This window comes from Patella vulgata, chromosome 6 (assembly GCF_932274485.2).
Source record: "Patella vulgata chromosome 6, xgPatVulg1.2, whole genome shotgun sequence".
Taxonomy (NCBI): domain Eukaryota; kingdom Metazoa; phylum Mollusca; class Gastropoda; family Patellidae; genus Patella; species Patella vulgata.
The window spans coordinates 29,356,806-29,370,266 of record NC_065884.2 but is presented as its reverse complement, the minus strand read 5'-3'; the positions used below and the strand labels follow the sequence as shown (position 1 = coordinate 29,370,266).

The following is a 13,461-nucleotide window of genomic DNA, read 5'->3' as shown; positions in this document are numbered from 1 at the left end:
AATTGGACTGAAACTTACAGTCAAAATGGTCGCTCCCTATGTGCCATTAGTGTAAAAGCATCTAATACCAGTGTTGTGATCCTTCCAAAGGTCTCAATTTTTATCCAGTTTTGATGAAACTTAAAATATACTTTTATATCCCAAAGTCCTCGGTTCCTTTTGATATTATTAGCACATATCGGATCGTAACTTCCTTGATTACGGCCCCTAATTGTACAGCTTGTTCTCTTACCATCTCTTGAAAAATTTGGGAGTATCTTGCATGGCAACCACTTGTTCTATATTTCTTAAACATTGTTTGTAATGCTACTCTCACACAGTGAAAAATATCCTTGCAAATATGAAAATTTGAAATTCATGGAAAATTAGCCAAAAATGATAAGATTGTTCTGGAGATGTTTATCAATGCTAGCTAATGCTAGCAAATCATTACAATCACTGCAGATGCCTTGCCATCAATAAGAATTGCTTGTCATGGCTTAGGAATTTTGAATACAATGAGAATATTCTTTCCTGGCAAATGTTAGGAGCATGTTCCTAATATTCGCAACGCCCATGAACGACTGCAAATGCTCATGAACACCTCCGAGTGTCTGGCGATCTACTTGGGATCATTGCGAATTGTTGGCAAATTGCATTTATAAGGCCATATATCACCACTGTATGAGAGTAGCATAGTGAATGTTTGATCACTTTTCTCTTTATCTCTACAAATATTATTTTGTAAAACAAAAATAAAAATGGTTGGGGTGCCCAAGTTTAGATTTATCGTTGATTCCATAAAGTAGTTATGTTTTAGAACGTTAAATACTGTAAAATTCAACATGGCGCCTAAGAGGTTTAATTAATATGATATAGGTACGAAATCGTACCAAATGGTTTATTTGTATGAGAGTCAAGGTTTGGAATAAAATGCCTTGGAAATCGGAAGTAGGAGGCGACTAGTATGTGTCTCTCTTTTGTGGACCGATGTGAGATTGTCCGTTGTATTACCGGACGGGTAGGCCTATTCACCTTTGGTTATGTGTCAGTGTCAAATGAGCGTCTTCTTATCAACACGATCGGCTCTGGACCAGTTTGATTCTACGTATCTCTTGTAGCTGAGAGAATAATGATTTTTTAGCCGAGAGAATATCTTAAAACATAACTACTTTATGGAATCAACGACAAATCTAAACTTGAACACTCCAACCATTTTTATTTTTGTTTTACAATGCTCTCTACCCCTGAGTGTTCCAACTTTGGATTTATATTTAGCCTTATACCCCGCCTATTAGTAACTATGGAAACCCCACCAGGGTTTCGGAATAGTATAAATATAAACGCCTACCACGTGAGTCCAATCAGTCTGAAGAGTTCAATACGAACGAAACTAGTCACTGACATTCGGGATAACCAGGTCTTCATAGCCACCTTATCTCTTATATTACATATATTATTTCTTTATGTTTTCCATGAACTTCTTATAAAATGATTGTCAACCCAGACAAATGGGGTGTAGATAAGATTTATATTGAGAAATTTCAGGTGAACTTGTTCTCTATCAACTCTTGGCAAAAATAATCCCACTACAGGTTTATATGTTTAAGAATATATTTAGGGAATAAAATTCCTTAGTGACTTAAATAAAAAACAAACGCTATATTACCAAATATAGTGAGTTGATAAAATGTGTTTGATAGTAAAAACTATGACAAAATGACATGTTTTTTGGATTGACTCTAGTGTTGATTATCAATTAAAATGTATTTTGATATTTTCAGGAGTTTTTAGTACAAATGATACATCAAGAAAAAGCTAAAGCAGAAGCTATTTTACTAGCTAATCCTGGTACTTCACGAGATGAAGGCATGTCAACAGATTTACTAGCAGATCCTATTATATTTATCAGACGATGGGTGGGAGAGGTAATTAATTTCATTCTTTATTAGGACGAATGTTATAATATTGACATGGATAGCAGCAATTTATGGAGGAGATAGCAACCACTTTCCTGTTTTTTATTCGAAACAAAAAGTTAAAAGTTGGAAGTAGGTTGCTATCTGACTTCTACATCAACACAAACTAACGCTGAATATAAAAGCACTTTAATATCAACCGCTACTTACTTCTTATCCGTGAAATTCAAAGCATGGGGTTATTGAACCCCCAATGACTTTATTGAAGGTTGATATGGGGAATAGTCTCCTTAAAAAACATCAATAGTTGCTATGGGTGTTCCTTGAGGTGTGTCAGTCCGGTGTCAGCTTTGAAATGAGGCAAATTTCCACTTTTGAAGCAATGCTGTTGTGATAGATATGCTTAGTTGCATAATTGCCGTGACTATAATATACTATTCTACTTCTAGAGGAACAATTTTATTATACGCCCACATTTTCATGTGGGCGTATATTGTCGTCGCTCCTGTCCGGACGTCCATCCACAATTTGTTTGTGGACACTCTACAGGTCACAATTTTTATTCGATTTTGACGAAACTTAAAATATAGGTCTATCTCCTAAAGATCTTGGTACCTTTCGATATTGGCATATATTGGATCATAACTCCATGGATTATGGCCCCTGATTGTAGGAAAAATCACGTTTTTAGCTTGTGGGTCACTCTAGAGGTCACAATTTTCATCTGATTTTGATGAAACTTGATATGTATGTTTATAACCCAAAGATTTTGGTTCCTTTCGATATTTGCGCATATCGGATCATAACTTCCTGAATTATGACCCTTGATTGTATGAAAAATTGCTTTTTGTTTAGCTTGTTCTCTATCCATCTCTTGCAAAATATGGGTGTATCCTGCCTGGCAGCCGCTGGTTTTATAAAAGAAATGGCTATATTGCATATCATTATTGTCCCTAGCTTGCAGAGAAAGCAGGGGGCGTAAAATGGGTTGTTTGTCTGTCACACCTTTTGGTCCACACTTACACTTCTAAGCATATATAAAGTTTGATTGGTCGAGACATTGGGACAAAAATAACTTTTAATTCTAATTGAGATTCTAATTGAGTGAAAGTGATGAAACCTAGTATATAGTTTCATTACATCAATACCTTGAACAAGTACGATGATGAGATAATCAGTTTGATTGGTCAAGATTTTGGAACACAATAACTCTGCTTCTAATTGAAATAGAATGTTCACACTGTGTAGATGTTCATGTGAATGTCTTGTCTGAACAGAGATGACCAATTTGATTTGCCGATGCTTTGGAACATGAAATTTGGTCTATAAGCTTGTAGTATCATTGCAGCTGTATCTTGACTAATTTGATGATGAGCATTTTCTGCTTAGGTTAAGTAGAGTGCTAAGCAAGTTGATTGCTCGATGCTTTATAAAAAGATATTAATGAATGATTGTCATCTGTTTATTTTGCGATTGAGTTATGGATGTAAGTGAGGAAATTAGATTCAACATTTATATGTGTTGTATATTTTCAGGGTTTTGTAAGTGTATTAGATACACCTGGTGTAATGTACATATGGGATCAGTGTTTTATGCAGGGTTGGTCACATACAGTACTACAGAATACATGTTTATCATTATTACAACTACTTAGATATAGATTTATGAAAGTAACAGATTATATGGGCATGAAAGAGGTAGGTTCATCAATTACCTGACTTGTAGTTGAACAAATGGAATAACCTTTGAATCATCTCAATATCTTTTTGAGAAATCAGCGTAAAAAGATCTTTTTTTTTAAATTTCTTTGATTTAGATATTTTAATGTGATACTAATCTTGTTGCAGGTATTTCTGAATGAACCATGTAAATTATATACTGCTGATGTTCAGGCATCATGGATACATCTGGAGATAGGTAAAGATTTGACAGAAGTTCAGCATTTAAATCGTCAACGTCCCAGGTAAATCTATTCATTTACTACTATTATTTTATTTTAACTAGGGCTACTAAAACACTTGGATACAGTATGAAGAGAAATGATTAAGATAGTACAGTTCAAATTGCTAGATGTTAAAGGGAAACAACTCTGTATGCACGACCCTCAGTCCATATTATCTTAGACCACTAACTCATTTCTGCAACTCGGTTCAAAATATTTTAGATGATGAATAAATGTTTTGTGTATAAATTAATTATAAATTAATTTCACCAACTGTTTGAATTTAATTTGGTGATCTTGATGTCACGGGAGAATTATTTGCTTCATATAGTTTTTACATTGATTTACAGTACTCCACAAACAGAAAGAAGTAAGAGATCCATAATGGCACCCAGTCCTTTCCCTGGTATTTTACAACCTTGTGGTATTAAAAATGTTAGAATTAAGTTGGTCATTCCATTAGAGATTGTACAAAGGGTAAGATCATTAAAATAATTCCCGAAAAGCTGAAAATAATCTGATAATCTTAATAAATTGTATAATTACATACTTTTGAAAGATCTATTTAGCTAAAGAATTTATTTGAAGGATTAAAATGCACTTTTGAAATGTATATTTTATTCTTTTAAAATTATTAAAAGTTTGTAGTCCATACACAAACCAGATTGTAAACTTTCAATCAGAGTCAAAGGGGCCAAGAGGAACAATGTAATTAACACTTCTGGTTCTATTTTAGGAACCATGGTTGGCTAATGTTAACCCCAATTATTTAAAACTACATGCTGCTGTTTACTTTGGTAGTGTTAAACTACGATCTAGGATGTCTATGAGCCCTGCCAAGGTAGAGAAAACGTCTCGTGATAATTTTGGTAACTCCATCTATCAGTTATCTTATCCTCAAGAGAAGTTTGTTTATGAGGCTTTAGATTTACTCAAATATGATGTTGAACGAGAACTAGGAGCATGTCCATATGCCATCTTGCGTTTGGAGTATGATACACCTCAAAATACTAAGGAAGGTTTGTACCAGTATTAGCAACAGAATTCAAAAATAAATTGATAAATTAAGATATTTCTGAAATTACATTATTTTTTGATGTGATGTTTTATTATATTTGAATTTAATAATTATTTTTAATTTAATGTGAATATATTTGTGTCATTTTTATAGATAAATATTTTGAAATTTAGTAGAATTATAATTAGGCCAAATAAAAAATATTTTGTTTCTCAGATACTCCTGTCTCACTTAAAAAGAGCTGCATGACCTGTTTTTAATTCAAAAATTCTATAAAAAAACTGATCGTATTAATTACTGCACGTAAATGTTTTCCTCTGTTACAGGAAGTAACTCAAGTATATGTATCGTAGACTCAACTATCAAATATGCAATCCTGATAAATGTTATTGATAATCATAAATGTTACTGGATAATCATAGATTCATCAATATAATGAGATACCTGATATTTATGAGAAGTCATTTAGCTCAGTAGTGATCCTTTGACAAAAATAAACATCTCCCTCATCAGATTTTTCGGAAGGCTTGTCTGAGAACCAGCATATTTTTTATTTGTATACCTATTTATTATATGATAACTATATGAAATTTGCAATTCAGTGGAAATATAATTATAAATATTTATTTATTTCATAATTTAGTGTTATTGTATTCTATGTTAGGCAACACAAATAAAATAAGTTGTTTCTCGGGCACCGCCCGCACGCAAAATTGGTTGCGCATGCGGCCTATTTATTAGTCTTGATGAAAAATAAAAAATATGTAACGCCCGCCCGAACATCGATAAGCAAGTCATAAAAAGAATATGCCGCATGTATCTACATGCCCCATACGTGAATATCCATTCAAATGTATTAAACTGATTCAGATGTAAACGCTCATTTACGGGTCTTTTTTTATTGATATCAAAAGAACCTCCATTTTTGTATCACGTGATTTTAATTACCTCCCCTTGTGAACTAGAATTTGATTCGTGTTAACACCGAAAGTCATTGACAACAATGCAATGTATTTCAATCATTCGATCTTAATCGGCTCATTATTGCCGGCTTCAGTCGGTCCATGTTTGAAAAAATCCTACTTATAAAACAATGAATCGTAGAACGCTAGTTTTGATAATCCGGAAAATAATAATTGGATTACACATTTGATGGTTTTACTGACCAGTTGTTAGTTAAAGGCCGAATATCCTGAGAAACACACCGAATATCCTGAGAAACAGTCATTTCCCGAATCCCGATGACACGTGACATGCATTTGTTGGAATTAGGTCAATCATTATAAACCAGCGATACGAGATTTAGATCTAAGTGTCGTTTACCGTGATGATTATTTTTGATACACATGCTGACAGAGGCTTACTCTTTAAAATATTGTCGTTATTATGGACGGCTATTAATAGTCGTACAGAATTTTATTTTAAACCAATTTCAATTATGGTTGTCACCATTATTACCATTAGTAAGCTACATTACGGGAATTAAATATGGAAAATTATTTTCCTTTCAGTCAGTGTTCAGTGTTTGAGTAGACTTGATTTTTGGGTTTATGTTCTAAGTATGTATAATATATAACTGAAAGCAAAACCGTAGACAAGTAATGACTTTCTCATTAAAAAAAAAAAAAAAATAAAAGGCCGCCCTCCCGCCCCAACAATTTTCAACAAAAGCCAAATTTTATTTTGCACCATCCTCTAGCCAGAAATGAGGTAAAAAAAAAAAAATAAACCGCCCTCCCCCCCCTATAGTTTCAGCTGTCAGTTGCCCGAGAAACAAGACATTTATTTTGTGTAGCCTTAACTAAATCAATTGTTTGCATTTGGATATGAATTTAGTTAAGTAATTATTATTGTAGGAAAAGCTCCTGTATCAGTAGGCTGGGCTAGAGTATCGTTATTTAAACGTGGTACTCGAGGTGGAAGAGTATCCATTGATTCTTCTTGGTCTTTAATACTTGCGGACACGACCTTCAGCTTACATCCAGGTTCAGTGCCAGAAAGTTTTGAGTCATCTCACTCAGTGACCCCAACTCTACCTTCAGAAAAAGAAGAGGGTAAGTGGTACAAAAAATACCTACATAAGTACAACTTGTATCACAACAACAAGTGATGAGAAGTGGGATGAAGTAGAATTTGGTTTAATACCTTGTCAACATTTTACCTCAATCACTTTGTGACTGAAATATCGTTATGGATAGCAGTGTTTCCTCCTATTCTTCTTTGAATTTTAACTATCAAGGACTCTTTTGCTTGAACATTAGGATGTTGTGTACCAAATGAATGACTTTGCACACCACTACTTTAAATGTCAACCCTGTAGTGGTTAGAACCAGACTTGAAACAGATGACAAAGAATGTCATTAAATAAATTATGAAAAATATAGGAACATCCAACAACATTCTAACAATATTATTGATCCTCTACAAGGTCCTTCCTGCTAAACAAACTATACATATTTATAAGTCCACATTTTCATTTGTTTGTGGACACTCTACAGGTCACAAATTTTATCCGATTCTGACGAAACTTGAAATATAGGTCTATCTCCCAAAGATATTGGTTCCTTTCGATATTGGCATGTATCGGACCATAACTTCATGGATTATGTCCCCTGATTGTATGAAAAATCACGTTTTTAGCTTGTGGACACTCTAGAGGTCACAATTTTGCATTGTACATGTACAGATTGTATTCCTGTTTTGCATGCAAGAGACATCAGTGCAAGGGGGTATCGGTGACTCAGTAAGGGACTGGCTCACCGGGATGTCCAGGGTTTGATCATGATCCGGTGTGGTTTCCCCTTGTCAATGGTGCAGACCAGAGATCAATAAGTAAAGCGCTGGCTTATTAATCAGGAGGTCCGGGGTTTGATCCCCATGTTGGCCTAAAAGTTCCCCCAACTTGTCAGTGGTTGAGGACGGCAGGGGAGGGGGAACCGTCATGGGCAGCGTCTAGTTATTCAGATCGGATGTCAAACTGAGGTCACGTGTTTACGTTGGCATTCACATAAGAGAGCTCTTGACAGCTCAAATTCAAAATAAAGAGTAGACCGTAAAATCGCTGTTTGGACCAGATTACCCCTATAGCATAATGTACAGCTTCATTATCCCGGTTGATACTGAACATACAGGTCACAATTCTATGGAATACAATTACTGCTTATTACTGAGTGACATTTCGACTAGGCTTCTCTAGTCATTATCAAGCTATGATAAAAAATGAAAATATGACAGGACATTTAGCATCAAATCTTATCTGAACTTTAAAGGTTTACTGATATACTAGTAGAAGTGCTATTTTGAGAGAACTTATATAACCCCTTACCTGTTATTCAATCCAATTCAGTTTTTTGAATCAAATATTGTTTAAACTATTGTTTTCCCTGTTTTATCTGAAAGACTGGGCACTGTTCTTTCCAGCCCCCTCCCATCCTGTAAGATGACATGGGGAAACTGCACTGAAGTCAATGTGAAAATGAAACAAAAAAACTGTTAAAAAGACCGAATTTGATGTTTATACATGTAGTGACAGCGGTGATGATGATGGCTAACTTTGATGACTAATTTTGATTTTCAATGATTGTTTTACTTCAATAAATAATTATTTTTAGCCTTATAGTTATATCTATATTTGTAAGAAAATTACACAATTATAGACACAGTTATATCTGAAATATGTTTGTAATTTGGCCTTAAATAATATCTGAACAAGAGGCTTACCTATCCGTAGTAAAAATACTTGAAAGGGTATGTGGGGTGTGGAAAAGATAACATGGTTTCAATGCGATTAACAATACTTCTGACAGATCCTGGTTTCCATTACTTTATAACCATATTTCTCAAACAATGTCAAACATACATGTATATCTCCTGGCTCATCAGACTCTAGCCACCCAGCCCATAATTCCAGGGTAAACACCAGCCCTCACAGGCCTCTGGGACGATATAAATATTGGGCTTGTGTGCTCACACATGGTCTTGTGCGTCATACAGCATCAGCAGTCACTACACACCTGAAATACTGTTATTATTAGTAGACATTTGACAGAAAGGGAGATAACTCATTTTTGTCTCCCGTCTTTTGAAGAAAGCAGGGGACTATTAAAATGGGTTAGTCCGTCTGTCCATCCGTCACACATTTTGGGACACAATAACTCTCTTTCTAATTAAGCTAGAATGTTCAAACTTGGTGTAGGCAGTTATAAGGACAATGCCTTGATATAGTTTGAAGATGAGCATTTTCTGCTGGGGGTAAGCAGAGATAAACAATTTGATTGGTTGATGCTTTGGGACACGATAACTTTAGTTCTAATTAAGTGAGAGTGATGAAAACTTGGTGTATATTTTTATTAAATCAATACCTTTACTAAGTTCAATAATGAGGATTTTCTGCTCAGGGTAAGCAGAGCGATAAGCAATTTGATTGGCCGAGACTTTAGAACACAAGAACTCTCCTTTTTATTGAGATAGAATGTTCAAACTTGGTATATAATTTCATTACATCAATACCTTGACTAAGTTCGATAATGAGCATTTTCTGCTCAGGGTAAGCAGAGCGATAAGCGATTTGATTGGTCAAGACTTTGGAACACAATAACTCTCATTCTAATTGAGTTAGAATGTTCACACTTGGCGTAGGTGTCTATTAGATCAATGCCTTGATGGAGATCGAAGATGAGAATTTTCTGCTGAGTGTAAGCAGAGATAAGCAATTTGTTTGGTTGATGCTTTGGGACACGATAACTTTAGTTTTTATTAAGTGAGAGTGAGTACACTTGGTGTATTGCTTTATTAAATGTCCACATATAATGTGGATGTATATTGCCGTCGCCCCGGTCTCTGTGTGTGTGTCTGTGTGTCGCCTACTGGCCACAATTCTTAATCGATCGTCTTGAAACATTTTCATATGAATTCCTTATACCCTAAGGATGATCCCTATTGTTTTTGGTGCATGCCCATTTCTTGTATTTATTTGTTTGTCATCTACAGACAGCATTTCTTAACATATCACCTTCAAACTTTGCATACTTATTCCTTCTATCCTTAGGAACATCTCTATTGTTTGTGGTGAATGCCCAACCCCCAGGGGTTGAGCCACGCCCATTTTCTTTTTGTGTGTCTGTGTGTCACTTACAGCTCGCAATTCTTAATCGATCATCTTGAAAACTTTTTTATACTTATTCCTTATACCCTAAGGCTAACCTCTATTATTATTTTTGGGGCATGCCAGACCCCCCTGGGGGGTTAGATGGCCGAATGGTTAGCACGTGTGTGCTGTATCATAAGGCCTGTCATTGAGTCAACTGGAGTGGTTTTGAATCCCCGGTTGTACGTGACAAGGAGTAGGGTCGCCTGTCCAACCTCCTGGGTTTTCCCAGGTCCTCCGGTTTCCTCCCCCTGCTAAAGACCCCTACGCGCAAGCGAATTATTGAAATAAAATTAAACCATATGTTAGCCCCGAAATGACCTAGTTTGTGTCGAGTGGATGTCAAACCCCATTTCTCTCTATCTCTCTCCAGACCCCCCTGGGACAGAGCCACGGCCAATGTTTGTGTGTCTTATGTTTCGCCTACAGGCCGCAATTCTTAACAGATCCTCTTGAAACTTTGCATACCTATTCTTTATACTCTAAGGATGACCCCTATTGTTTTTTGTTGATTACCAAACCCCCAGGGACAGATCCACACCCATTTTTTCTTTGTGTGTTGCCTACAGGCCACGATTCTTAATGGGTCGTCTTTGAACTTATGTATTCCTTATAGCCTAAGGACGACAACTGCATGTCCCGACCCCCAGGGGCAGAGCTACGCCCAATTTTTGTGTTTATTGTTTACAGGCCGCAATTCTGAATGGATCAACTTGGTACTAGGCATATGTATTCCTTCATTGATTTTGGTGAATGCCCCGACCCCCAGGGGCAGAGCCATGCCCAATTTTTGCCTTTAGTGCCCGAAGACCACAATTCTGAATGGATTATCTTGTAATTTGGTATTTTTATTCCTTGTACCCGAAGGACGGCAACTATTGATGTTGGTTCACGACCCCCTCCTCCACCCCCACCCCCTGCTCTTTGTTGATATTTTCTCTGTAAATGATATACAAGTTGCAATTATTAACAGATTTAGATCCAATTTGGAATGATCCAGCATAGGCTTGTACCTATATATTATGGTTCATGTCCAACCCCCAGGGGCAGAGCCATGCCCAATTTTTGTGTTTTTTGTCTACAGGCTGCAATTCTAAATGGATCATCTTGGAACTTTGCATATTTATTCCTTATACTGTAAAAACAGCAACTATTTATTTTGGTGCATGCCCTGACCCCCTGGGGCAGTGTCACATCCACTTTTTTGTTAATATTTTGTCTGGAAAATTTGCAAAACAAACGCCTAGCCTTCTTTGCCTCTTGTCATATTACAGCCATTTCATATTTCATTCTCTTCATTTTAAAAAGTACCATATCAATCAAAGCAGGAATGTGGACGTATATTTCAGCGTCAGTGATGCTCTTGTTTACATCTATACCTTGACTAAGTTCGATAATGAACATTTTCTGCTGAGGGTAAGCAGCTCGATAAAGAATTTGATTGGTCGAGACTTTGGAACACAATAACTCTCCTTCTAATTGAGGTAGAATGTTCAAACTTGGTGGGAATCAGGTGGCTAAGTGGGTAATATGCTGGCTCGCTAGCCTGGAGGTCGGGTGTTCGATCCCTGCATTAGCCGAGAAAGTTCATCCAGATTTTCCGGCGTGGTTTCCCCTTGTCAGTGATGCAGGATGGAGGGCCTGACAAGGACAGCTGTCTAGTTGTTCGGATGGGACGAAAAACTGAGGTCCCGTGTACACATTGGCGTGCACGTAAAAGATCCCTTGGCAGTTGGAATTCGATATAAGAGTAGGCCATAGCGCCGCTGCCCCGGCAAAATTTCCCTCATAGCACACTGTATGGCGTATGCCCGTCTTCATTAGCCAAGGTTAGGAGCTGAATAGTAGGACGTTAAACCCCATTTCAAACTTGGTGTGGGCGTTCATTAGGTGAATGCCTTGACAGAGTTCGATAAGCTTATGGTAAGCAGAGATAAGCAATCTGATTGGTTGATGCTTTTGGGCACGATAACTTTGGTTTTAATGAAACTACGAATATAGATTCATTAAATCATTATCTTAACTAATTTCAATGGTGAGAATTTTCTGCTTAGGCTAAGGATCAATAAGGATGAAGGCATTGGGTGTTTTCACCAATATTTAATTTTATGTCAACTTCACAATTGTTAGTTAGTATAAATATAGTATTTAATTGACAATCTCGATTTTCATCAGGCCCTAAATCGAGCTGGTGTTATCAGCTTTCCAAAAATGTATAGTTTGTTTGGCAGGGAGGACCTTGTACTTGTAGTGGAATTGTGTTTCTAAGCAAGCTACATGTAGAAATTTTGACTGCAGGCCTATATTTAATAATATAAGATTATTCTATATTTACAGTGAATGTGTTGATCGGATATAATTCTGAACTGTCAGCTGTAGTTTATGATCCGAGAGATGAACCACAATCAACATCAGTTAGTCCATATCCATTCTCACTAGTAGATAATCTAATTACACCAGTACCACCAACTGATACTAATTATCATACATCCAGGTTAGTTTAATATTACTAGTTTACTATTGCTAGATTACTAATACTAGATTACTAATACTAGATTACTAAAACTAGTTTTATATAATACTAGTTTACTATTAATAGATTACTGATACTGGTGATAAGGTTACTAATACTAGATTACTAAACTGGCCTTTACACAATACAACCAATCCATACAACCATCCAACTCATCAGACAAATGGTCGGATGGGCAGCTTGTGGTACGGATATTACATGTTATACACAGACATGACAACCAGAATTCCTGCTAATATTTATTAAAGATGTCTTCTTCTGTCGCTTCGAGTAGTTTGACGTCCTCCAAAATGGATCTACGCATATCCTTAACTGAATTAGAATATCCAATAATTCTGAATAGGAAGCATGGACTTTTTGGAACCTGCAGCATCAAAACTTCTCGAAGAAAGACAGGGATGAGAATTGTCGCTTTGAGGTCTATTGCTGCAATTTTATACAGTTACTAAGAAGGAACATATTGCTATACAACGAATAAAACCATTGTATCAGGTAAACGGTTGTCCAATATATTGCATCCGATGGTTGTATGGATTGGTTGTATCGTGTAAACGACCCTTAATAGTAGTTCGCTAATAATAGTTTACTGATACTAATTACTAGAGTACTACTACTAATACTAGTTTACTATTACTAGATCATTAATACATATTACTAGATTGCTATTACTAGATCACTATACTAGATTACCAATAATAGTTTACTGTTACTAGTTTACTAATACTAGTTTAGTATTACTAGATTACTAGTAGTAGATTTATTAACACTAGATTTACTAACTCTAGTTTACTAATACTAGGTTACTATGTTACTATTACTAGATTACTAATAATACTAGTTTTGGGTCTCATACTATATATATTTACACCCATTGTTCTCATAATTTTGACTGGAAAATGTTCCACCATACAGCCTTTATTTCTT

At 35.9% G+C, this 13,461-nt stretch overlaps 1 protein-coding gene across 1 annotated transcript in view; it reads left to right on the top strand.

Moving 5' to 3' along the window:
* LOC126825727 (uncharacterized) overlaps window positions 1-13,461 on the top strand; it is a 45,578-nt gene that overhangs the window by 14,277 nt on the left and 17,840 nt on the right. The window contains exons 10-16 of the mRNA XM_050555495.2: window positions 1,764-1,907; window positions 3,434-3,595; window positions 3,746-3,861; window positions 4,191-4,317; window positions 4,577-4,859; window positions 6,715-6,912; window positions 12,342-12,498. Coding sequence (XP_050411452.1) covers window positions 1,764-1,907; window positions 3,434-3,595; window positions 3,746-3,861; window positions 4,191-4,317; window positions 4,577-4,859; window positions 6,715-6,912; window positions 12,342-12,498 — 1,187 coding nt within the window. The remainder of the gene's footprint in view (window positions 1-1,763; window positions 1,908-3,433; window positions 3,596-3,745; window positions 3,862-4,190; window positions 4,318-4,576; window positions 4,860-6,714; window positions 6,913-12,341; window positions 12,499-13,461) is intronic.